Genomic DNA, 27720 nt, shown 5'->3' with positions numbered 1-27720 from the left:
TAATAAAAGATATGCTGAATGTCATACAGTAGGTACAAAACAATCCTTTTTTCAATCTGAAAGTTCACAGTTTGCCTTAATTATACAATGTTGAGGTTCGATCACTCGTTGTTAGTGGAAACATTTAGCATTTCACTTTTCTAGCTTATTTTAACAAACATGTTAAAAAAACTACCTGAAACGGTCAGTTGCATAAGCATAATCAGTAGCATTTGTACACATTTGTACATGAGCATAAAAATGTGTCACATGGCATGAGCCGTGCCAGAGAGCATATCACAGCCCCCCTTCCCCCATTGTTAATGGCTCTACGTCCAGCTGACCCCTTATTGGTTGTCCGTGTTTATTGTCTGCCTGCTCAGCTTGTTCTGATTGGCTCCTCTTTGCCAAGCGACGGGACAATGTTTGCTTTTGCTGTCTGCCTGGGGAAGTCCCTGTTGTCCCCGGCCCGGCCCGGCTACATTAACTGATACAAAGTTCAGAGGATGCCAGCCTCTTCCTGGTGTGGTGCAGCATCTTCCTGTGGCTGCACACCAAAGTCAGTTAGAAACTGTGAGTGAGTTAAAGAGTTATTGTTTTATATATTTATTTATTTTACCTTTACTTTCTCCCAGAGGGATTACAGTAGCATGGGCAAACAGCTGAACTCTGCCTTCTGCTCTATTTTGGTCAGAACTACAGTGTTGGTGTGCGGGATGAAAGAACAAAGACGAACAAGTGGTTAGACTCACCATGGTGTTGAGCAGAGATGGTAAACGGCTGGCAGCATCTGGTTTTGGTAGAAATATCACAACAACCTAGAGCCAGCCAGAAACAGAAAGAAGGGTGACAGCGGGTGAGAGCGTCTGAAGTGAGGACTAGAAAACAAAAGAAAGGTGTCAGAGAACAAGTGTAGAGCACAATGCTTTTCTGCACTTGCAAACTGTTGTGAGCCAGCAAGGAAATGTGAGGAGTTTGGCTGTTGCTGTTCTGGGTGCCAGCACTCCTAATGAGTCTGTCAGGGCCAGTTAGCGCAGCCAGGCCTGCTTGTGTCCCCTCCAGGCCGCAGACAGCTGTTATTAGCCCCGTAATGGCATGCCACAGGGCCAGATTAGCCTGGCACACTGGAGAAATATCAAACATTCACTTACTGTGGCTCCTTTGCTGGCTAAAGCAGCTATTCTGCGAGGCATTCATTTAGCGGCCATGCTGGCAAGCTACCTAACAAGCCAAGAAAGAAAAAGTCTCCATTGAGGGAGGCAGTTAGTGAACAGTAGCTGCTCTTAAAGGCAGAAAGGAAAATAAATATCCGACTAGAGGACATGAAGGCTCAACTTACCGGGTCATGTTGCTGATTATGAACTAGCATGGCACTTGAAATAGTGTAAAATAATTATTTCTTACATTTTGTCTATGAAAAATGAAAACCCCCTTGTAAAATAATGCAAATGGCTTGTTGGATGTCAGGGTGCCGCAGCATCGAGGAAAAGTTGTAAATGAGAGTTCTCTTTAATAACGCTGTGTCATCATTATGCGAACCATATCGACGAGATGGCCACTGCTGTCTACTCATCTGTTTTCACCTTTCATAATGAGCGCAGGAAATCAAAACCTTACACAGCAAGTACTCTCGCTCTGCCTCAGGGGATAGCCCGCCGCTTTAATACTGTCAGTGATAGGCTATTAGGTCAGTATACTGTATACTGTTCTGCATATAACACTGCTTATTATAAGGTATAAATCCTGCTCTAAAAAGACTGTGATTTCTCTAATGTGTTTCATGCATGGTATGTTACATAAGCTTCGGCACACATTGCCTGTGGGTTTCAGTGCGTGGTAATCACTACGCATTTAGGCCCATAAACGCAATCTGCAAAGGTGTGTTTATAGCGGTTCCACTATAAAAGCTGAGGCCTGCAATGCTCATGAGTGCTCTGAATGTGTGTTTGCCTGCACCATGTGACTGACTAGAATTAAAGGCAGGGCCAGTTTTGGGTGGTTCGGGGATATTTTTCTCTACATTTTCAAATATAGTGAAACACTGCATATCTCACTGCATAGCAATATGTAAGGTGCTGTATTTGCGAGTGATTTTTTGAATGAGGTAAAGAATAAATACTAAAAAAAGAAGTTGAAGCAAGTAAAAGATTAAGTATGAGAAAGAGAAAAGGATAATGGGATATTTGTTCTAGATTGCTGCACTGTGTTTTTTCCTCCTCAATGATCTACATCCCTTCCTCATTAGTTCACTGTATATCAAATGTGGCAAAGCTATTAAGCACAGAGCGTGTGGCCATTACCACACACACATATATATATATACATATATATTCATGTTTAATCCTCTAAATGCATAGAAAACCAGTTTCTACATCACTAGTTACAGCCTTCATTTTAACAGCAGGCAACGCGCAGCTATCAAACAGATTCTCCGACACCAGAAATGTCTGTAGATCGTATAATCAATTAACACACATACACAAAAAATAGGTTATCACTCTTGAGATGGAGGAAACCACATGCAGACTGTTGACCAGATGTTAGAGTCATAGATCTTAATGTTATAAAGATAGAATACCAAGAAGGTGTAGTGAGATGTGTGAGCCGTGAGATAAAGACAAGGAGTGTGAGAGAGAAAGTAAGATTAGAAGTGAATCCTGGGAAAAGCCCCGCTGAGGCTGTGTACCCCTGTGTGGACCACACTGAACTGTCTCTCCTGGCAGGGACCACTTGTTGCGAATAATTAGCTTCTCCACTGAAGGTTTTGCCACCACTCCCTCAGGTTATGTTGTACAGCTAAAGCCCACGTAGGCAAGTACATGAGGGACCCACCACTCAAGTTACAAGCTGTGTAATGTATAGAAAGATGGAGTCAGTGAGTACAGTGGAGCAGAGCACAGGAACCCTGTTACCAAACACAACAGCTTCGTTACATTAGTGCCGCCGCTGAGCCAACCTTATCCAGTTATTATGTGTGGGACATCACCATGAGGTGATGTGATTTAACTTGGCATCCAATGTGCAGGCTTGGCGGAAATGTACGAAACCCGCACTGGTGAACAAAAGTAGGACCATGAAAAGATCTACAGTCTTTATGATCCCTGCACTTTGGTTAAGAAAAAAATAAAACTGACTTTGAAGTGAGTTTAGAAGTTAATACATTCAAATCCCGATTGTGATATTATTATGATGTGTGAAGTGTTTCCTCTTTGCAAAGGCTGATTTCTCTGTAAAAGGAAAGTATGTTTAACATTTCTCTCTCTCTTTACTCTTACAGAACAGATACACTGCTGCAGATCGAGGTGTGAGGCTCTACAGTTCCTTGCCTATGCGCCCAAACCCTGACGGCAAGAGACTGCCCTCTACTGGGGTAAGTCTCCCAGCCCCCCCCCCCACCCCACCTCTCACCCCTACATGTTCTCCTTACCTACCTTGATTTTTAAAGTTCTAAAGTTTGGGACAATTGGATTCTAATGGGGTTGTTGTTCCTGTGATAGAAAGTCTCAGGATAAAAACATTATAAACATCTGGACTGGGGACAGACTTGGATATGGTCAAGAAACAATGCAACGCATCATCTTCCTCAACTACCACCACCTTTGTCCCTCATCCTTTAAGCCATCATCTCGCTATTACTTAACCAACGGGCTCCTTCTATGCCCACCATGATAGACCTGCTCAGTCCCCCATCCTCAAAGCCTCACATGGACACTGCAGGCCTCCAAGTAAAGGACCCATCTGACTGGGTGGTTTCTGTGGCTACTCACAGAAGCATTTCGCTGCAGCTGATAGGCCGACCAACTGACTGTATTGGTGCTCAGAGAGAACAAAGGCATGCATCTGCTTCTGCTGCTGACCTGTTTTAGGTTTAAAATATATGAGGGGAATATTTAGATTTTGTACAAATAGTGATTTTCCCTTTATTTCTTCTTCTTTGTTGTAAAGCAGCTGTATTGAGGCATCAAAGGCTCATTACAAAAACTTTTATTTCACATATACGTAAATGTTAACTATGGGGAAAAAAAGGAGGAAAAAAAATAGTTTATTGAAGTTAGGTGATGTGGAACTTGCAGTACCTTGACTTTGACAAAGTGCTGGAACAGTAAGTCTGCTTTGTTTGTGACACCTTTCTTTCATTTTTAATAAAAGAAAATCTTTTAGTCTTCTGAAAATCATAATTAGAATCTAGCTTGCTTTGCTTTTATGCATTTATGTAACAAAGGGGAGAAAATGAAAGAACAATAGAGCGAAAAGAGAGAATTTAATTTCATATGTCTCTCTTTTTCATGTTTCACTCCATGCAAGTGCTTTTTAAATTATCTCTTTTCTGCTCTGGGGCTCAATGAGAGGAAGAGTGGGTGAGTGAGTGAGTGAGAGTGGGGGAGACAGAGAGGGAGTGAAAGAGAGGGAGGGACAGACAAAGTGAAAGCTGTGTAATATTGTTAGTGCGCACCTTTTTTTTAATTACAACAGAGATTGTATTGATGTTTCAGACCATATGTCCTCAATCTTTTATCAAGGGGGAGAGTGCTAACAAAGCATTTCTAAGAAACCCATCCTCTCCTAGGGGCCTGGAGTCATAAGTTATCTAAAGTGAATATTGTTAATGCTGTTCTGTGGAGAGACCTACTTACAAATCATGGGAATGAGTTCCTTGTCAGTAAATGCACAAGGTAGTAAAGATATATATCCACTTTCATCTGATCCTCTGTTGAGCAAATAAAATGCTGCATCTAAATCTCCATGCAGAAATTGTTTTTTAAATGAAATGGGATATGGTAAAAATGACGGATAGATATTGAGGGAGGGACATTTCTAAATAGCTTTAGTTGTTTTTTTCCCGGCACCATATCTCACACTGATACAAAATAAAAAAAGAACAAAAAAACTGCACAAAAGGAGACAACATGTGCTATTTTTTGTCTCTTTCTTTGTTTTTTTCTGTCATTTCCTATTGTCTGTTATTACCTGGGTGTAGCGTCAGTACAGTAGCAGACTGTAGCTACAGGCTGCATGAGGGAGGAGAATATAAACCACTTAACATGCAGGAGGAAACCAGACGTTTTTCCATTGCACTTATCAGGTGCTGTGGTGAGAGCTAGTGTCAAGGTGCAGTAGGTCCCTGCACCCCCCCTCATTCTCACCCCCAAGCTCCTCTCACCCATCCTCTCCTTCCTCCCCTCTTCCTTCCGCCCTGCACACCCCTTTTATATTCCCCTGATCTCTATCTTTGTCTCACACCCCCCCCCCCCCCCCCTGCCTCACCCCTCCACCACTCACCACCCTCGGTTCAGTTAAAAGTGGGCTTGGCACTTCCGCAGCCACCCCCCCCCCCCCCCTTCCTCACCACCACCACCACTTCTTTTCTCTCTGTCAAACTAACCTCCAACTCCTGCTCTTCACCTCTATGTTTCCTGTCAAGGTGCACTGCCCTGCTCCCCCTCCCCCCCCCAACCATGGGCTCTGCCCCCGCAACCTTTTCTTTCTTTCTTTCAACATCTATTATGGCTCTAAATGCCTAAAGTTCATTTTTTTTTAAATGCTCGGTGCAGAGGGCCTGACCCCCAGCGCTCTGCAGTGCTCTTGCCGGCCCTGCATGTACACGAATAAGAGGGGGGGGGGGTCTTTGTTATACTAGTTGCTTTGAAGACAATCTCTGCCTACGAGTAGGACTCCTTATTGCAGTGCTCTTTGGTTTTCATGAAATCTTCTAAATGTGCGTGTGGTTCATTAGGGCTGGCATGTTTTTTAAGAAAGTTAATTTTTTAGACTGCTGGGCGAGGGAACCTTTTGAATGACTGAGATTATTAACCTCTTAATGACTATACTTTATGGAACATTAAGTTACGGATAGAGATGTTTAGCCTAGCTTAACATAAGCACCAAGAGCACTGGAAAGCTATCCTAGGTTTTTCCAAAGTTAAAGAATCCACCAAGAAACCCTCAGAGTCAACTTGTTTGGTTAATTTGAACACAAACAGTGAAAGACGGTTACAGTACATAAAGTTACTCCCTTGAAAACAAATTGTCATTTTATGTTTTTGTTGTCATAGGAATATCTTTGGAGAACCAGGATAGCTGTGTCTTTTTTCTAAGCTAACTAGCATGAACTAGAAAACAAAGGTGCAGGTGTACAGAAAAATCTATTTTTTAAATAGGTTGTGTTTATAAAGAGTTTAGGTCCTTGTGCTATACAGTAAGTCGACCCATTAACACCCATTATCCCTTTTTTCACCTCTTTTAGGCGCCTACTAACAGTTTCTCTTTATGTTCAGTGTTTATCAATATATTGCATTTTGTGTATTCTTGAGATTAAATAAACATGTTAAATTAATTTTCTTCATCATGATTTATTTGCAAATCAGATTTTATTTTAACATTTTGAAACATGCGTTTACATCAATGTTAACTTTCAGTCTTCTCCCTAACTGCCTTTATGTGTTTCATCGCACATCACATATAGATCAGTGGAATAATGTGAAACCACAGTCTACCTTTAAGAATCCTAAAGTTATAAAAGATTATACATCTTGTTTCACACTCTATGAAAGTAAATGAAATAGAATAAATGTCGATCATTTCAACACATAATTGTTTTGGAAACGAGGATATCCACACACATGTAACATAACACTTGCACAATGTGTTCAGAGTCTATTGTCATGTTCAGCTACAGTAATCGATACAATCAAATGAAATAATAATAATAATAATAATGCATTTATTTTGGGGGGCGCCTTTCATAACACCCAAGGACACCTTACAGGGCATAGGGGCAATATAGGGAACAATTAAAACAGTGGATTTAGTGAAGTATCAGCCGGGGTAAGACAAGACAAACAACAGGAAATTGACTACAAAAAGGACACAAAAGGACACAGGCTACAGATTATAAAGAAAATGCCAGTATGCCATAATGAAATGAATGTTTAACAATCACTCGCAGTGGCTGGAGTGGAGGTTTGTTTTAGCTCAGGTAGGATTAGCATCAGCGTTGCCTTTGCAGGGAGTCAAACGATTTGAGCTATGGTAGTTGTTTTTATTGTTTTTGTTGTTTTAGCTCCACTGCCTTGACAGTGATACATAGGGTGAGGGTTCAGGGTGTGCTATAGAGCAGAGAAGACAGCATCGTTTCAGGAATCCTTCTCTTTCCCTCTGTCTGGTTTACTTGGTTTCCTCATGTCTCTCACTCTCCTTCACTGTCTCTCTCTTGCTTTGTCTTTCTGTGTCTTTCCATCTTTTTCCAAGCTGATTTGGAGCCTTGCATAGTCAATTATGTAGGGAGTGAGAGATGGAGTGGGGGCTCCAGCTTCCATATTTTGGTGCAATATTAATATTGCATGAGCACTATTCTGTCGCGAATATCTAAGAGACTGCCTATTAAGGCAGCAGCAGGAGAAGAATGTGACACACACACACACACACACACACACACACACACACACACACACACACACACACACACACACACACACACACACACACACACACACACACACACACACACACAGTACAGTACATACATTATTACAGAGACAGCAAAAGAACGGGTGAAAGCGTCAGGATCACGCACAGGTTGTTATAATTAGTGTATTCCAGATATGTTTTGGTGGGATAATAAGAGTGACTAATTTTCCTGTTTAATATGTCATGTTTGTTTATCTTGACACTGCGTACATCCTGCCGTACAGTGAGTGTGTTTGATGTTGGTGAGAACTGAATGATGTTCCACTGTAATTGTGCTAAGATCTGAATATTTTAACTAACCAACTCAATAAACAAACAAAACAGAGACACAAATAAATGCCTGCTGTTAAAACAAAACATTGGCAAGATAATTGTGATATTGCAAAGCAGAAGTGATCTGATGGCAGGCTATTTATTTTCTGCTGCTGGGTGGATATCAATGATGCATACAGCGAGTGTCAACAGTGACAGGCTGAGAAGATCCCGGGCGATGACTGAGAGGCTCAGCTTGGACACTTGATGCTTTTTTGGGTGCTAAGTGGCGGTGACACCCCTCGGTCTGCAATAGACATCTCATTTGTTGGCACCACAGATTGTGAAAAAGCATCTGATTTTAGGGTGTCATGAACACAAGCCTCATAAATAAAGTTTGGAAACATAATACAACTTTGTATTTGTTATGACGGTGTTTGGTGACATGGCTGAAATCAACGTCAGATTAACAATATAATGACATCATGAAAAATGTAAGCAAAATGACATTGATAAATTGGACTGTGTTCAAAGTGTATGCATTACTCTATTATTAACACATTACTGCAATATACTAATAATTGGCTAATCAATTATAATTGTTTTGACAATGTCAGACAATAGTGAACTAAAATCATTGGTATAGCACAGCGGACTTCTTAAAATGCCCTGTTGGTCCAACCAACAATCCAAACCAAAATAAATATAGGTTGACTTTACTATAAAGGGAAAGTTAGCAAATCCAGGTCACATGTAGGCTACTGGAAAGGTCTTGCATATCAAACCTAATAATCCCAGATCATTTTTCTCACAGGAGAACTTGTTGAAGAGGTTTCCCTTTACAGTCTTTCCCCTCTCGCAGTTACATTGCCAGCCGATGTCTAAAGCCCTGAATGCCCGGCCTGGAGTGGACACAGCCAGTTAGTCCAGAGCCCAGAAGTATCACGCTGGGCCCGACGTTCGAACAAGAGCTCGGTGACCTTACAACACCAGCTGGAGTTAAAAGAAGTCTTTAAAAGGGCGATTCTCCACAGTAATATCATCGGCCATGCCTCAAAGAGTCTGGATTAAGGCCCACTTTCCCTCGCTAAAATCTAACAAATGTGTGAAAAAACATCACAGCCAAAGCGGGGGGAACAATGGAGAGAGAGAGAGGAAGAGAGGAGGAGAGAGAGCAATATGAGAGGCAGAAAAGAAGGGAGAAAGAAAGTGAGGCAAACTCAACATCTTAACACCCCAAATCCCCCCCCCCCCCCCCCCCCTTGCCCAATATATCAATGTAGTCTCTGAAATTCAAATGGCAAGAAGAAAAGAAAAAAAAGATAAAAAGAAAAAGAAACCTCTGGCTTTGGAAAGGGGGGGGGGGGGGGTTAGGGTTGCTGAGAAAAAGACCTGCCATCTATGTATTAGTGCTCTGTAAATATTACATGAGCTCCACATTCGCTCGGTTGTTTGGCATTACTTCCACTGGATGGGTATATTATTTTAGAAACCATGCCTTGTTTATGGAGAGGCATGACCTACTTCCAGACACTCCTCTTTCTCTCTGGTATTTTTTCTTCCACCCCCCTCTCTTTTTCCCTTTACCTCTCTTTCTCTCACTCTTTCCTTCTCTCCATCTCTCTTTCTCTCCCTCTCTTATTCACTCTCTATCTGTGAAATCTCAACTGGTTGTCCCTGCTGAACAATTACAAGGCAGAGAGACCCAAATGGAGATGTTTGTAGAAAACAACATGTGTATAATTAAGGTTTAATGAGCTCTTGTCAGGGTGGAATGTGCAATTAGATTGGTAATAAAAAAAATCTGCCTGAATGGTAGTGGCAGAGACTTGATGTGGAGTCAGCATGGCAGTGAATGAAAGAACAGTGAATTATTTTCAGCCCTATTGACAGAAGTAGACAGTGCTGGATGCTGCATTTAGATTTAAATACATGGTGAGGTCTCAAACACAGAAAGACGTCCTGGTCATGCTTTATTGTGTGTTTTCAAATTACTGTACTTGTGCACATTAGATTGGATTGAAGAAAGGTTCTTAAACGACTGAAGTTATGCTTTACTGCTGCAGAAGAAGCCAGGGACAATAATTGTGATTTAAACAGAGAAGATCAATGATGTGAATTTCTGTACAAATATAAAACGGTGAGCAGGTTTATAGCAAAACTCTTAATCAGAGAGCATATCCCTTCGCCAAGGCTGCACAATCTTCTATGTTTTAAAATGTGTAAAATATTTACACAACCATCTGAATCTGCAGTGAAAGACAATCCTGCTGATTAGAGCAACATTATGTAACTATTATTATAGGGGCATGGTTGCCTCTGCTAAATTGCAAAAATACAGAATCTTATATTATGTTGCTGTAAGGAATGGGTGGCATGGTTTTTGGAGATACAACTAAATCCTGTCTTGCCATAAAAAGTCTTTGTAAAGGAATGGATTGTTCAAAATGTCAAATGGTCAGACTCTAGACCCTGATGGCCATATAAGTTCATCTTGCTGCTGTGGTGCCATCTGTCGCGGAAATAAGGACTGCAGCAAATCTTTTTTTACCAATTTGCCGATTTCTTTTTTCACAAAGTTTCAGAAAATATTGAAATATTTTACCAAAAGCCAGTCATCAAAAAAAGACCAATACCCAAGGGTATTGAGTTCACGGCGTTTATTGTTATCACGCCTTTATGACAAAGAAAAACTGCAAATCTTCTCATTAAAACGAGCGAATTCTTAAAAACGTTTCTCGCAAATGACTAAAACAAGTCATCGATGATCAAAATAGTTGTTGAAGTATTTACTGTTGATAAACTTAACGATTATTAATATGGCTGGGAAAAGTCTTTAAAAAAATGTGAAGATCGCTCTTTGAAGAATCAAAGCATCATGTAAGTAATAGAGATGATAAAGTATTTGCTAATGGCCACATGGTGGAGCTATTCCACGAAATTGAATAGCTCTGCCTCACCTGAGATTTTCGCTAAATCTGATAATTGTATAATCTGATAATCTGACCAATTGTGAGACTGACCGTTGAGCGGCCCAGACCAAGCAAGGATGCAGAGGCAGAAAGTCCAAAAATATAACCCGACGTGGGCATTTATTAAAACAATGTGCACAAAGTTCACACAGCCTCATTCCTGCTGCTGTTCACGCGAGCCCAGCCTGTAGCCACCATGATCTCACACACCCTCACTCTCCCAGCACTACAAGAAACAGCACTTAAATATACAGACTAATTAGACACAGGTGAGGGGGGAGCAATTAAACACATGTGAGGGGCGAGGAGACAACCCAGGGCCCCAGGTGCACACAATCATCAGCCACAGACATTCAACATATTATTTACACCCTGATAACACTCAACCGCTGTCATCCTTATCCCAGCATCCAGACGACATTTCAATAAATACGGTTTAATCAGTTAAAAAAATACTACTTCAATAATTAGTATAAATTATTTGCAAATACGCAATGTTAACTGTATTGTGCAATCACGCTAATAAAGTGCAATATCACCCGGCCCAAAGCCGTCAGTCCATAGTGACAAAGTCGTCACATTTCCTTCCTCCTCTCCCCATAAAGCAATGTCTTACAGTCTCGGTTTCGGGACCACCAGTCAGCCACCCGGTTTCAACGCCGCCTCCTCCGCCACCTTCAGCGGGGGCGCTGAAGCCAGTGAAGCCATTATCCGGAAGCTGTTTGTCCTGTTGTAAGGCGTTGGTCTGCCTCTATTCCCACCCAGGTTCTGTCGACTCCTCGGGGGTCCGTTAGCTCGTCCGTTCGCTCGTCCATAAGCTTCTCCTCCTTGTCTCCGTTAGCTCGCCCGTTAACTCGTCCGTTAGCTTGTCCATTAGCTTGTCCGTTAGCTTCTCCTCCTTGTCTCCGTTAGCTCGTCCGTTAGCTCGTCCGTTAGCTCGTCCGTTAGCTTCTCCTCCTTGTCTCTCGTCTCCTGCTGCCTCAGGAGCCGTGGTCCCCTGGTCAGTTCCAGGCCTAGCCACCCCCAGCCGCGGTTCCTTTCTTTGGTCCCTCTTCTTTCCTCTCGTCATTGTCACCTCCTCACTTGGTCGAATCCCACTTCTGACACCAATTGTGAGACTGACCGTTGAGCGGCCCGACCAAGCAAGGAGGCAGAGGCAGAAAGTCCAAAATACAACCCGGTGTGGGTATTTATTACACCATACACATGATATGACACACACAGCCTCAATCCTGCTGTGGTTTCATTGAGCACAGCCTGCAGGCACCAGGATCTCACACACACACCTCTCCACTGACAGGGAAAACATAGCCTAAATACACACACTAATCAATCAACAAGACACAGGTGAGGGGGGAGGGGACAACACAAGGCACCAGGTGAACACAATCAACCACAATTAAGCTATACAACCCGTAACGGAGGCCGAGATCTATGGGCCCAGAGATCACCTCCGTGAAATGTCCTTACCCCTCTCCCCAGGAAGCACAGTGTCTTAAAAGTCTTGGCTTCCCTGCAAGGTTTCTGCCCGTGTTTCCTCTCCTCTTTCTTCCGGATCGTGGCTTCAGTTGGATCCCTCCCCGCTGCACCCTCCTCCATGACCTCACTCCCTGTCGCACAGTCGTCAGAGGTGACAGAAGAAGTGACATCACTTCCGGTTGCCGCCGGCCCCTCACAGTTTCCCTTTAGCTGCTGTTCTCTTTTAGCCTCAGCTTGATTCTGGCTCTCCATGCCTGAAGGCATCAGGGCCGACATCGCGGCCCCATCCTGAGGCTCCTGAGAGGGGTAAGAGTCTGGGACAGAGGGCCCTGCGTCTGAGGCCTGGGTCTCCCAGGGGCCGGGGAGGGTGTGTCCCTCTGAGCCGGCCTCTTCACACAGAGAGAGAGCGGCTTCCACTGCTGCTGCATCAAACGCCTCCACAGAGTCATCAACCTTCTCCTCTATGATGGTTATGATGTCTCCGACGGTCTCCAGGTCCAGTTCATCTCCCATATAGGACACAGCAACGAGGTCCTCTTTCATTATGGATTCCTGTTCCTGTATCCGGGCGAACCGCTGCTCTCTGGCTGTCTGAAGCTGCAGGAGTATTCTCATCATCTCCCTCAGTTCCTCCATCATTTTCACCTAACGCGCACAGTGCCCGGGATAGACAGTCTTGGCTTTCTAAAACGGACAAAATAGATCCCTCTCCTGAGGCTACGGACAGAATAGATCCCTCCCCTGAGGCTATGGACAGAATAGATCCCTCCCTTGAGGCTACGGACAGAATAGATCCCTCCCCTGAGGCTACGGACAGAATAGATCCCTCCCCTGAGGCCATGGACACACCAGATGATCTCCGGATGCACCGAAACAGACAAGAGACTTCACCATGTTTGTCAATTCCTCCCGTTGCTCAGGAGTTTTGTCTGCCGTCGCCCCCTGCTGGATAGCCGGTGCACCGCCATCTGGCTCCACCCGCTGCGCTGGCCTCCCTGCTCCTCCTCAAAGTGTTGGCCAGGCCTCTACCTCCGAAACCACGCGTAAAGCTGTCCTGACCTGTCTGACTGTTTTAAATATCCAGAGAAGGTAGCAGATACATGCCAGCCTGGCATACCTAAAAAAATACATATTTGACAGCAGACTGGATGATCAAATTAACTAATGTTAGCTATACCCTTATCAGAGCGTACTTTCAACGAAACACAATCTTTCCTTTAACGTTAGTGCAACGCTATTGGCAGTGCACATATTGTAAAACACGAACATATCAAAAACCTTGGCACAGAATTATTGCTGAATTGTCAATCTACAATGTTCATATATGGGAGAAGGCTGACAGACTGATGGAACTGTCAACATTATACGAAGAGTATTTATTCAAGTTAATTATCCCTTATTTGCCCTTAAATCAATGTCTGGCATTTATTTCTCTGAGATTCATTATTTGAGGGAAGAAGTTTCACTTCTCCACTAGACCCTGTGTCCTTTTAAATAAGGCACTTGTGAGAAAAAAGGCATCTTGCTGCTCTCTTTTTCCATTCTACTCCTTTTTTCTGACTGTCTTTTTCTTTACTTGGTGAAATTGCTGCTCTAGTGGAGAAGATCCACACACAGAAATCGTGTTTGGCTCTTTTTGAATTACTTGACTAGACCCTGAAAGAGAGGGCCCTTTGTTGGCTTCCTCTGGGACTGCCCTTGAAAGGCTCCTATTGTGTGGTAAGCACTATGATATAATGCAAGTGGATTTAATAGATTTAATGGAACGTGCAGACATGGTTCTCTAGCTCTCATGTGATGAGAAACAGCCTGTTTTTAGGAGATCACTACCACATCTTAAAGAAATGAAATGATAATGTCAAAGTTGCAATGCTCCAGAAGCATGTTAAGCTTGAATTTTATGTTAAATATTCTGGATTGTTCAGAAACCATTTACATCGCCAATAGAATGTTTTGATTTCAAGTTTTTGAGTTGTTTCCTGATTTTTTGTATCTTGATTTACCATTTCTGTGTTTTACCTGAGTTGTGTTGAAAGTCAAGGTTAGGCAGAGCAGGGGGAGTTGAATGTCAGCTATGTGTTAGCTTTGTTTTCATTGTGTTAACAGGAGCACAATGGTACGATTGTGTGGCCATCTGAAACCCTACACCTACCCAGAGCTTTCGGGGGTCAGAGGTGGGGGAGATGTGTGTGCCTTTAGCCTGACGGACCATGCTTTTTGCAAGACCCAGAAACCAAAGAGTAATCCAACCAGCATACCATCAAAACTGCTTCACATACCAAATTTGCTTACAAATGCTCTCATTTTCCAGATTTAAATGATGCTTTCCCCCCCTCTTTTTCCCTTTCCCCTCGTTGCTTTGTAATCTGTCTCATTATTTTAAGGTGCCATTTGAGGAGTGGCCCGCCTCTTGAAACCCCTCAGTGTGATGGACAAGACCATAAAGCAGAGCAATAAACCTGAGATGAATGTTATATCTTACCACTGATAGAGGCAATTAAGTCCATCATAAGCGAGAGAGGGAACACTCTTCTCTGGGGACTCATTCACTTGCATGGTTTAACATGATTCCCAGCTAAATCCCTTATTTTATTTCTTCTCTCAGCTCACAGCTTACAGTCGAGCACAAATTGAGCTGATGTGTTTTTTTTTTTTTCACACAATTTGGTCTTTCTGTCTGATCTGCCCTTTTCTGTCTGTCGTCATGTCTCCCTCTCTCTTTCTCTCTTTCTCCCTCGCCTTTTCCATTTTGACATATTTGTCATGGTAATGTAAAAAAATCTCAGCTGCTCCAATTCATTTTGTGCTCTTTCACTCGAGAAAGAAGGGCAATTCTGTTTTTCCTCACTAGTTTCTGTGTGTTGAGGTTTAAAGGTAATGAAGACCATATTTCATCTGCATGGAGTTATATGACTGGGCGTGGCTGAGCAGGTCTGTTATGGGAAAATAAATATTATGGAAGGTCTAACTTTGTTATCTTTATCCCGCCGGGATCAATGTGTGTATTATTGGACAGGATACATTACACAAACATGCCGGCACGCATGCAATGTGCACACATTCAGAGCCTAGACCTGTAGTTATCTATACAGCATGCAAACATGCACACATAAGGAACACATAGAGGTGAAATACACACGCAGCGGCAGAGATATCCACACATACACACATAGGCAATCCATATCTGCTTTACACCACACCATCCCCCATGCATGCTTTGGTTATGTGTGTTTGTGTGTTTGTGTGTTTGTGTGTGTGTGTGTGTGTGTGTGTGTGTGTGTGTGTGTGTGTGTGTGTGTGTGTGTGTGTGTGTGTGTGTGTGTGTGTGTGTGTGTGTGTGTGTGTGTGTGTGTGTGTGTGTGTGTGTGTGTGTGTGTGTGTGTGTGTGTGTGTGTGTGTGTGTGCCGGCCAGCGAGTCACTGAATGCTCTAATGACCACAGTCCTGACACAGGTATTTTGACTGCTGCCTCTTTCCATCGGCACATTGACTGACATGCGATTAGTTACGCTTGGGTGAAAAACTAGGGAGGCGCGCATTGTAACCATAAAAAGAGAATATATAGGAGGGTTAGGTTCGGTTTTTTCCGTCTCTCACCAGCCTCATCTTTCTTTAAATCTAAAACATTGTCGGACGCAGTTACTGCTTGTGTGATTTTGTATTCAGTACGTCCTACAGTAAAGCAGAGCTATGCTCACAGTGACCTTATAAGAAAAGCTTCTTGTGTAGATCAAAGCAGGTTAGCAACGCTGTAGCACAGAATGCAAAGTAGTTGTCGAAGTAGGATATCAAATTGATAGAAAATGGTGTAAAGCAACGACAGATACAGTGTATCCTGTATTGGCCAACTGCTCCATATAAAGTTAGTTCCCTGCTCCCTGATCTCACGGCAAATTGTAAGTGGTTACTGCCTGAGATCGCATGCTGTAGTTTTATTAAATGTGCCAACTGCTAGGACTGTCTTAGGAAAGATAGCATTTAGATGCACAGCTTCACTGTCCTGGAACAGTCTGCAATTGAAATGGAAACTGAGCAATCTGGTGCCACTAAATGTTTTTAAAGCTCGGTTGGATGCTACTCAATCGGAAGCTGTTGGTACCTGCTCATGTGGATAGTTATGTAAATTGTAAACCCTGTAATGATGCTGTAAGATATCCTTTTTGTTGTTCTGTTTATGTTTTATGTGGAACCTACTTGAGCAGGTCTCCCTTGAAAAAGAGATCAATGATCTCAATGGGATACACCTGGATAAATAAAGGTTTGAAATGAAATGAAATGAGTCAAATTAGTGAATTATACAATTCAGAGTTTTTTCTATATGATATGCAAATAATTAGGTAACAGACAGTGGCACAGCATCCATGGAGCATGATGATTTCTCGCGTATCGCAACAATTTCCACATTGTGAAAATTACATATCTGGTAAATGCAGTTAAAAAAGAGAAGCTACTGTATATACAATCTGTAGTCAGTGATGATAGATACCCAAGGTTTAGGTTTTGGAATTGGTTCCAGGTGAAGGGAAAGAAATGGATCGTCGAACCCATAATTGTTAAATATCTTACATGTAACATTGCCTACTTGCAAAGCGAATGCTAAACCCAAGACAAAACCCAAGGGTTATAAAAACACATAAAGACAAATGTAGATTTTATATATAAAAGTGAAGCATTTGATTAATAAAAAGAGAAAACTTATTTCCAATGTGGCACTAATTAGAGTGCAGTAGATCAACAGAGTGTACCTACTGTGGTATACAGTATAACTGACCCAACCTTTCTTACTGTCATTATTAAGAGAGGATATTTGATCATGAATCTTATTTTTTCTTACTTCAAAGTTTTAATATATAATATGTATTTAAGTTTTGAGTTGCAGCTGAAAGTCCAATCTGAAGTTCCTGGAACTTCATTTGTTCCAGTCAACAGTTGCTTTGTAACCTCTATGACTGTGGAGCTCTTCCCGCATCAAACTGACATTGGTTGGCTTTACGCAAACACAAAGCTATTTATAACATGTCTCCCATTTTATTTTCTCCCTCCCATTCTCTCCATCGCGTGTATTTGCATTTATGTTGTGCAAACAGGAGTCTTGAGTCGAGTGCATTGGTTTTACAGGCCGTACTTTTCTTTCTCAAACCTCAATCTAACTCAGAATTTCACTCCCTCAATTCTTGACTCCCCTCTCCCCCATCTTACTGTAGCTTTCCACCTCTCTCTCACCTTCACACTCTCCCCCTACCTCCCCCCTATCACTCTCTCTCTTTCCGTGTTTTCCTTTGCTCAATTGTTTTGCTGTAGATTTGACCGCTATGATTAATGACCTCAAAGCCTAAGGAAAGCAAACAGAGAAAGGGAGAGAGAAACAACAAGCTCGCCCTTTCCTTGCAACCCCCCTTTTTCATAATTCAACTGTTTGTGTGTTCATGTTAAAAATATCTACATAATTTGAGTCAGCTTACATGAGAAGAAAAATGTTGTATGGAAACATCTTTTATCTGAATTCTGCACACAACCACCGCCACCTGGCCGAAAGAGCAGATTTCCCCGATCATTGCTGTAAAGCCAAATGCATTATTCATGTTTTCTTAGTGCAGTGTAGTTTATTTGGCTCTTTAGATACATGTATACATTCAATTATCAATTATGCATCTCAAATTCGAGTTTTTGTCCATATTATTCCCAACATGTCAGGGCTTTTGTTATTCGCTTTTAGTTCAAAATGCAGAGCAGGGACCAATGATGAAATTAGGCTCTTGCTGGAAAGTCATATTATTAACACACTATAGGCCTTCTGGGTCTTTCTCAGAGCTGGGTGGTTGGTTGGTTGGTTCACTTATAGTTGCAAGAGAGACACATTTCATAACCAGTATGTCTGAGAAATATATGATTACTAATGTGGAAACACTACCGTAAAGTAGTAGGCCTAGTTTGTAAAACATGGTATAATCAACAGGTTAAATACAAATTGAAATAGTAAAATAAACAAAACAATTTTTTTGGCACAAGCCATTAGACAGGCTATGCTTTGCTTAGCATGAAGACTAGAACGAGAACTATTCAATCCAGTAAAACTACAACTCACTTTACATTTACCTTTTGTGTACTAATAAATAAAATAGATAAAACATAATTTGTATTATTTAAAGCTTTTGGATTTCTAATCTTCAAACTAGTTCCAAGCTATAGCTGTTTCCCCCCCTGTTTCAAGTCTGTGTAACTCTCAGTAAGAAAAGGCCATGTAGTTTCCCAAAATGTTGTCCTGTTTCTTTAAATGTATTACACATATAAGAAGGCCTATTAAACTCAAACCTAGGGTCAAGTGGAGATTTGTTAGCCACAGTACTTCCTGCATACGAACTATAGCATGAGTACACTAAACTTGACCGACCAGTTGCTACCCACAATGAAACAGGAACTCATTATTTTTACATTTCCCCTCGATTTAGATATTGTTTGTTATTCTAACAACTCTCTGCCCTCAGTGACTCCTTCTCATTGTGCTGCAGGAGCACCACCACAGCCTCCAGCTTGCACTTTGACATTCTGTATAATTGTTTTCAACTTACCGTGTTTTGCTCATCGACATCTGGTTTGCCAGTGTGAAAAAAAACCTATTCCAATATATCGTCACCTCTCCAACGATGTGATTAGGATAGCAGGTAAAATCATTTTCCAGGAGCAATAAAGAAAGTGATTTCATTTTCATTGCAGAATACAATGATTATTCCTCCAGCAAACTAATAGTGCTATCAGACAGAAATCATTGCACTAGAAGTAACAGCTCCATCAGAGTCTGAATGATAACGGTGAGATTGGAATTGAGGCTTCAAATTGAACAATATCGCAAGGAATTGTAATTGTACTAGTTTGTTTGGTGCTCTGACTGTGTCACTTATAAAGACAAACACATAAATGCAAGAAAACTCTGACTTTTGAATGGAAGAAATTCGTATAGAAAACATAGCAAACAGCTACAGTAGAGTACATTTAGTTCCTGGAACGTATGGCATGTTACACGAGGCGAAACATGGCCACTAAAACAGATTGTGGACTATTTTTGGTCCCTGCACATAGCTTGAGAAACACCCATATATATGTTACTCTTGGCACATATCCATCCAGTTACTTGAACTTACAGTAGCAGCAGTAATTGATCTTAGCCAATACTAGCTGACTTGAGGTGTGTTTTGTTTCCTCATAAATGGCCGGTGCCAATAGTGTCAGACAGAGAAGCCGGGTAGGCCTCTGGGAGTGTGTGTGTGTGTGTGTGTGTGTGTGTGTGTGTGTGTGTGTGTGTGTGTGTGTGTGTGTGTGTGTGTGTGTGTGTGTGTGTGTGTGTGTGTGTGTGTGTGTGTGTGTGTGTGTGTGTGTGTGTGTGTGTGTGTGTGTGTGTGTGTGTGTGTGTGTGTGTGTGTGTGTGTGTGTGTGTGCGTGTGCGTGTGTGTGCATGTTTGTGTGGATGTTTGTATGTCTGTGTGTTTCACGCTGTGGCTGTGACCCCAGTGTTAATCACACTACAGCCAGCACAACCACAGGCTCTATTGCCACTGATGCTGCAACTCTCCTCCTCTCCAATTTCTCTTTCATTCATGCTCTCGGTCCTTCTTACAGTATCTTTCCTGCTTGTTCCCACTTATACATGATCTCTGCCCACTCTTTCACCATTAGCTCAGGGGTACACCCTCATCTTTCTCATCCCAATAACCTCAAACCGTCACCTTTCCTCCAGCCTCTCCTCTAGGCTTTCTGAGCTCAGGGTTTCTGAGTTGTGGATTAGCGGGGTTGCCCTGTCTTCGTTTATTTGGCAGAGTGCATTAGAGCTAAAGGCTGTTCTCACCCTTTGTGCCTGTGTAGTCTTGGTCACTAGCTGGGTGGCTGGTTGGCAGAGACTAAAATGCTGATTAGGCTAAGTGGGAAACAGAATCCATGGCTGGTCAAGTTTGTTTTAATGGTCATTATAATAATCACCAGCTCTTCAGAGAATTTTGGAAAACCAGCACTACGGCACAAATGATGTTGGATTAGAGCGAGTAGCACAAACCTCCTACAGCTGTCCAAAAATATGTCCATTCAATAGAAATAATCTGGAACACGTTTCTTTGAGTCTGACTGAAACTAAACACAAAAAGTAGGCCCCTGGAAATCCCTGTAGCTCCTGTAGCGGTGCAGCAAATCAATTTCTGTTTGAACTATTTTCCGACTTACCTGTCATATGTTGTTTGATTATGTTAATGTTACCTTTGATTTAATTTGACTGGCCAACTTGCTGGCTGACTAACTACATGGCCTTCGGTACAAGTGTTGTTATTATCTCTCTATTGTGCCTTTGTGACACCCGAGGAATCACTGCACAGTTAGGTGTGCGCAAGCTTACACACAGAGTCTCTGGCTGTCGGGAAGCCGAGACGAAGAGTGTGAGTTACACAAGCTTTGACAGGGCCTAATTATACGTGTCTCTAATGAACTGTAATTACTGACATCCACCAGAGTATCGAGGTCTATAAGCCGAGGACTCACAGTCATTAGGCTGCTGTGTTACACGCAGTACTCAAGTTGTAAAAAAAAATCAGGGGGGGTGGTGGATTTTATCATATGGGGACATCATTTGTGCTGATAACGCGCAGAGGGTGGGAGACCAACCAGCATAAAGATAATTATTATACTCCTAAAACAACATGCATGTTATGGATGTTCAGATACTCCTTTCATTGCTCTTGACCAAGGCACCTCAGAATTGGAGTCAGTCCCCGGGCTGCCATGGCACCACTTACATTTAGGGTCATATGCAGAGGACAACATATTTTTTTCACTTTTATTTAAAGGGGGGGAGGGGATACAAAAATGTGGTTATAATGGTACAAATCTTGTAGGTTAACAGTCCCTCATTTATTATTCAGACGGATCAGCTGATGATACTAATAATAAAGTCAAATTTGTTTTTAGAATATTGAATTATAGTGTATTTTTTCAAAAAAGCAGTTACTGGTATACGATCAAAACTGGTATCTAAAGGGTTAATTTTATATCGTGATTAATTAAATCATTATGTAAATTAAAAACGTAATGAAACATTTTTGAAAAATATTGATCCGTCATCATTTTATTGCAGTTCAAATACAAATCTTTTATGTTAACATTCCCAATGTTACTTTTTTTAACAGGGCATTAAGTGCAAATTGAAATTGTTTACAAAATATGAAAATATATTAAAAGATTATACAGATAATACAAAATAGGACCAATTTTGTCAATGGCTGCCTACTCCACTCTCCCCCATCTCATAGAAGTTTCCAAAGATTTTCATAATCATGCTTTTTGGTCTCAATTGAGCTGGCTCTTGCTTTTGGATTGTATAAGCAATGGCTTTGAAGCCAAGTCTTGACATATACATCTCGTCTGAACTTGTTCAGTGGGGGAAAACACACTTGATGAAAAGCAAGGCTGACATGCTTTTTACCTCTAGGGAGCTTCTAGTTGTGGTTAAAATGTTCATCTGACTAAACCCACGTTCACACTCAGCTGTGGAGATGACCAGACTGTTCACTGCTTGAAGGAGCGGTTTCAGCTCTTCTGGTGCTGGTGGTATCATTTCATCAACAGTTTTGAGTCTTACCAGCTAGCTAACACGAGAGAAAAATGTAGCTAAACTCTAAACTAAGTTGTTATTGCTGCTTATGTCCATAGATTCCACCTTTGGTGACTAAAGTAATGAGTAATGACTAAGATTACTGACTCTTGACTTACCTGAAATGTTATTTTTAGTCTTTTTAAATATGAAGTCCCTCAGATCGCGTTGTCCTCCTGGTGCCCTCTAGGGCTCTCGCATAGCATAGTGTCAGTGACTTGGTAAAAATGTAATTGAATGCGTGCGTGCTCCCTCGCCCACAGTATTTTACTCAATATGCGCAAAATTAATGTTGAAAGAGCAGTAATACCAGTGCCACGTTCATTGATAAAATGACTTAAGGAATGGAAAGGGGGGATGGCAGTTTAGAAGTGGGAATGATTTTGACCATTTTTATTTCAGGGGGGATGCCATCCCCCTTCATCTCCCCTCAACTTGAGTACTGGTTACACGGTCTCTGTGTCTCCACTGACTGACTCAAAATCAGTGTTTTCTGTCCCTGTTGTGATTTGTCGGCCTCTGCCTGACTGTTTTTCTCCTCTCTCGCTCCCTCTTTTCAGTTTGATGGTGACAACATGTACATGAATGAAAACAGCCACGATTTCCTCCCGCCAAACCAGGTGAGTTAAAATTATCTCTAATGGAATACCTGCTCTTTTCCTCTTTCCATTTTAGTTCATCTGTTCCAATGATTGTTGCCTGAGCCATTTTCATTTCGCCATTGTTCAAGCTTGTTAGGATGGACGACAAATTGTTGTTACTGAAACAACCTCAGAGTTATATGACTGAAAAGCTGAAAGCAAAGGGACTGCAATCTCTCAAAAATATTTCAAAAACTGGTTTTATGCTCTCACATGTAACAGAAAAAAAACATTCAAAGCATTCTGCACTTTATGAGTAAAGTATTTGTTCAGGTTAATACTATGATAACATGTGATATGTGTGTTATCTGTCCCTGTTTGGAATAAACAGAATAATGTATTATAGTCTTAGAACCTCGAGTCTAAATACACCTAAGTGACCGCAGAAGATTCCTGTTTTAATTGTTTATTGTTAATTTGGATAACAATTAGTTGTTACCTCAGCAACAGCCGCTCCTCCCGGGTCCACATTTTTCCACAACAAATAAAATATCATGAAAACTAAACACATGATATATGATAACGACACACAGAACAATTAATTGTAAAACATTCAATTAATAACAAATCTCAATGTACTCACACATCCACCTCTAAAGAAAGTTAAAGATTAATTTACTTATTTATGTTTGGTATTTCAAAATGTATTTTCAATTGATTCTGAAGTATTTGCTACATTGCCATGGTGGTTTTAGGTTGTGATGTAAACTGTGAAAGTAGTGAAGGTTTTTCTATACAATTAAATATGTGTTGTTGTGTCTATTTTACTGAAGTTTATCCCAGCATGCATTGGGGAGAGATAATTGAAAGGGTTGCTAGTCTATCACAGTCATGTCCTTACTATATTAAGCACATTCAGAGGAAACCAGAGAACCAAAACCGGCAAAAACATCCACATTCAAAAGGGAAAGTGCTGGGACCTTTTTTCAGTGTCAACCATTAAGCTAACTCTGCAATCATAAAATTCAAATTCACTTCATTCCAATTATGCAATCATCCTCTGTGCACACAATTTTCACTTTGGTAAAAGCCAAGCAGAAAACACTGCTTCACTCTGAGTGAATTTTGGCCTCATTGCAAAGGATTTATTAAGTTAGAATAGAGGGGGAGTCAGCGCTCTTCTGCAGAACATGGCAGCCATGCCAGATACAGTGTAGCACAGCTGGTTGCCAACAACTGGGAGACCATATGGTTGTGTTTGGACAGGGGGATTTGTGGAGTTTGGGAATAAGCCCATCTGACATACACAGGGGAGCAGGGAATTTGTCCCTGTCAATTGCAATTATTAGAACCTCCCATAGGCTACAGTAGTTCTGTGTTTCTGTTACATTCCCTGTTTTTCTTAATTTCTTAATGCGCTGGTTTGTTAAAGTGTGGCTCAAGGCCCAGAGTAAGAGAAGGAGCTGCTTATGCTGCTGCTTGCACAAGGTTCCCTATGTTTATTTAGAAAAATCTAACACCAAACATGTCTTTTACAAAGTGATCTCTTCAGTAAGATGGTGCTGTAATCCGACAGATTTCTCGTGCTGGTACTTGGCTTTCTGAAAAATCTTAAGAACCACTGCCTTTATCGCCCATTTTGATTCAGCGCATGTACTTTTACTGCAGTGCTGATTGACTGATTACAAGTCGTGCTGATGTGCACAATGTTTTTAGCTGAATTACTGAGGGACAGATAAAACATCGCAAATGTGGCATGAAAGATAGAGAAGAGAAAATGGAGGGAAAGGTGGGGATCAAGGAAGCAAGAGAAATAGAGACTGAGAGAAGAAATAGCGTGAAACACAGTGATGGGATGAGAGACGATTTTGCTTTGCTCTGTGTTATACTTTGTTTACTCAAAGATCCCCTCATATTTGACATGTGCCTTGCTCTATTCTCCGCTTCACCAAGTTCAGCCTCTCCTTTCCTCTGACAGCTTGAATCAGGGAGGGCCTTAGGGGTGGACACACACTGACAACAAAACATAGAAATGGAAAAAATAGGAAAAATCACTGATCTGAACATCCCTAGCTGTGACCTAATTCTACAACACAGTACATAATCATTCTAAGTACGTTTTAAGTATGCAGTGTGTTCACATGGAAAAACTCACAAAATCGATTAACGTAGGAAAGTCAGTATGTAGACTAAAGGTGGTGCAGTTTTGAGTGTGCTGGTGATGCACAATGCTAATGCTAATGGTTTACAGTACGCTATAATAAGTGTTATATACCTTTGCTTATAATTGTTGTTTTTGGAGTAAGAACACAAATAGCTAAAATATAATTTCCTTAATAAATTCCCTTTTATAATTAAAGTGTTATAATTGTGTCAGTTGTCGATCAAACTCCATTGGACAATTAAACTTAACAAGATGCAGCTAAATGTTTTTCTAAAAAAGGTATTATTCCTTTTAGTTTTTTTAGATATTTTTGGAGCTTTACCATGAACTGTACTTTCAAATTTCGTCTCGCTTCTCAACTTTCTATGTACACCGTGCATCAACAGCGCACTCATAAAGAAAAGAAGAAGAAGAAAGTGTTTTCATCTTTTTGGTATATACTGTATGCTGACAGTTCTGAAAACCAGTCATAATTAAAATTGGTTAAAGTGCATTAAATTATTCTATGCAATCTGCAAAACAATAATAACGCAGTTGAAACAGCTTATGTTCTCTGCAAGTTAGACCTTTTCACTGGATTTAGTGTTTGACTGTATATGAGTTTACGCTTGTATTGTTTGTGTTGAGAAAACAATGGTGAAAGTAACAAAGAAAAAAGACAGCTGCAGGGCAATTCTTTTATTAACTAGTTTTATTCCTGAAGAAATGTGTTGCACAGTATATACTGTACAGTAGCTACATTATTCTCATTATATTCCGTCTTGGATAAAAACAAATCATACTGCCTAAAGCTCGATTTTCCCTGCTTGCCGCTTTATCATCTTACTTTAGTTTGCTATCTTTCTTTTTCACGATGACTCCGACTCCCCCTCTTCTGCTCGTTTACTTTTTCTCTCTTACCCCGGTTGCATTTAAATGCATTTGGGTCAGCGGTTCCACCTCCAAACTGTGAAAGTGTGTCTCTTAGTGCTCTACTGTCTCTCACTTCCGCTTCTGCATGTAATCGCTCTATTTAATCTGGCTCACATATAAATACCTTTTTTTTCTTTTTCACATAAGGTACATTCATATAGGACAGAAGCAGGTTGAGTAACTCCGGCCAACTGCTTCATACAGTGAGATGCTTAGATGGGTATGTTCTTGTGATGAGTCACGAGGAAACGGGGTCAGTGCCTTTGTCATATCGATGTTCCCATGAGCATGGCAGTCTGACCCTGCTTACTTCTCTGTAGTGTTCCTTCCAGTCTCTCTCTATCCCCCCCCAGCAGAGTGACAAAGTGTTACTGATTCAATGACAAGGTCACGGACCCTGGTCTTGGCATCAACAAGCTCTTTGTCTGCCCCTGTGGCCACTGACCATTGTCGTGGCAACAAAGTAGTAAGTAACCACGACGAGAAGCTTGCTCCAGTGTCTTTTCTGAGGTTTGATCTGATCCACGGCACAAAAGCAGACACAAATTCTCCACGGAGGAAAGTGGAGAAGCACCAAGTAGAGAGCCTTTTTTGTTATTATAAAGGTTCTCGTAGACCTTCACCTGAAGTGGTATTTCTCTTTCTAATACTAAACAGAACAGTGCGGAACGATGCGATCAAAGATAATACATGCAGTGTGGAGATGCCTTCTCATAGCTCCGCAGCAAAGTGAAAGAAACACTATACTTCATCAGCACTTTACCTTGACAATGCTTTGCTTTGATGTCTTTCTCCCTGACTTATGAATTCATTTAGCAGAACTGCTGTTTGAGAGAAATATGTCACAGTAAAAAAAAAGAACACAAGGAGGAAATGGAAGGGGGGGGCAGCGGGGAGAAAGAGAGATGGAGAAACTGCACAGGGGAATAATTCGGCTAATGGAGTGACTGTTTGGATATTCAGCAGAAGTAGGAACAGAGATTATGATCTTGCAATTAGCGTAACAAGGTTTTATTGATTGGCTGCCGCTGTAGCGTCTTTGCTGCCAAGACGCTGCATGTGGTTTTAACATGCACAGTGTGTGTGTAGCCCAGCCAGTCACACTAGTCCTGCTACCGCTCCAACAGAATCCAGCTCTGTGTTACCGTCGAGCTGTGGCATTTTTCCACTCACTTTTAAGTGAATGCACTGCCCTCCTTCCTCATTGAGTGAAATGCAGGTATGAAAAGGCAGCTTCTGGTAACGTTATTTGAAAGTTTGTCTGCCTGTTTTACATGTTGGAAGTTCAAATGATGTCTTAATGCTACATTTGATGCTATTTCTCGTCTCAGTTATTCTATTGTAAGTCATTGTTGGCAGGGATTGTAGCGGCCCCTTGGGTGTTGTAATTGTAATTAGGGAACTGTTTGAGTGCCAACAGCAGATCTGTGAGAAGCAGAGACAGATTGGAGACCGATGGAAAGAGTTTTTTTATATGGCAGCAAACAGATGTGATTATGATTAGTTTAGAAAACACACTGACATAAGGAACTCACAATGAGGCATGTTGTTTTTTCTTATTATTAAATGTTTTCCAATGTGAGATTTAGTGGTGTAAGAACTCTTGTTAACAGATATGTCTGTCATAGGATTTTACTGCCTGAACTTGTTGAAACTCCAGTCTGATGAATATGATCAAGTCGTTCTCCACAGCTCCCCCGTGTCTCTCTATCCCCCATATGTTTCTGATGAACCATTGTAGAACATGATCCCATAGTCTTTTATGTCCAACCTTTGACAAATCTATCACCTCGTCCCTCTATGCTCTGAATTAAAGGCCCATTCCACCTTTCCAGTTTAGATGAGTAATTCTCTTGTTTGGCAGCTGCCCAAAGCCCAGCCAGCCTGTCTGGAACCTCGGCGGAGCGTGATTGGTCGGGTTCAGTCATGTGTGACTGACAGGAAGCCCGCTGATTGGGGGAGACGGTATCTTTGGATCGCTGCACTGATTAAAGCCTTATGGCGGCGTTTTGTAAACTCCCGCCGTTTGGGGTCCCCGCACCAGCGCCCTGGCCCTGCTGGTCTGAATTATAGCTCGGCCACATTAGTCTGATTTACAGCTTCCTCCCGCTGTTTAGATTGGAGCGGGGGACCAGAGTGGCAGGCTCCTCCTCCCCCTACACTTCCACCTGCCCCCTTTCAATTGATTCTCCCACTTTGTGCCTTACCCTCAACTCATCTTCCCAATCGTCCCACTCCCTCTCTCTTTTGTACCACCTCGCATGCACTGAAAAAACTGAAACGTTGA

General features: G+C 41.6%; 1 protein-coding gene across 2 annotated transcripts in view; it reads left to right on the top strand.

The window, feature by feature from the left end:
- The window catches only part of tox2 (TOX high mobility group box family member 2), a 90271-nt gene that overhangs the window by 26006 nt on the left and 36545 nt on the right, over positions 1–27720 (top strand). For both annotated transcript variants that reach the window (XM_079683731.1, XM_079683730.1), the window contains exons 2-3: positions 3257–3349; positions 22337–22396. In XM_079683731.1, coding sequence (XP_079539857.1) covers positions 3257–3349; positions 22337–22396 — 153 coding nt within the window. The remainder of the gene's footprint in view (positions 1–3256; positions 3350–22336; positions 22397–27720) is intronic.

Source organism: Notothenia rossii (assembly GCF_949606895.1).
Source record: "Notothenia rossii genome assembly, chromosome: 5".
NCBI classification, from domain to species: Eukaryota; Metazoa; Chordata; class Actinopteri; order Perciformes; family Nototheniidae; genus Notothenia; species Notothenia rossii.
Note: the sequence above shows the minus strand (reverse complement) of the source record. Positions and strands in the feature narration are given on the sequence as shown.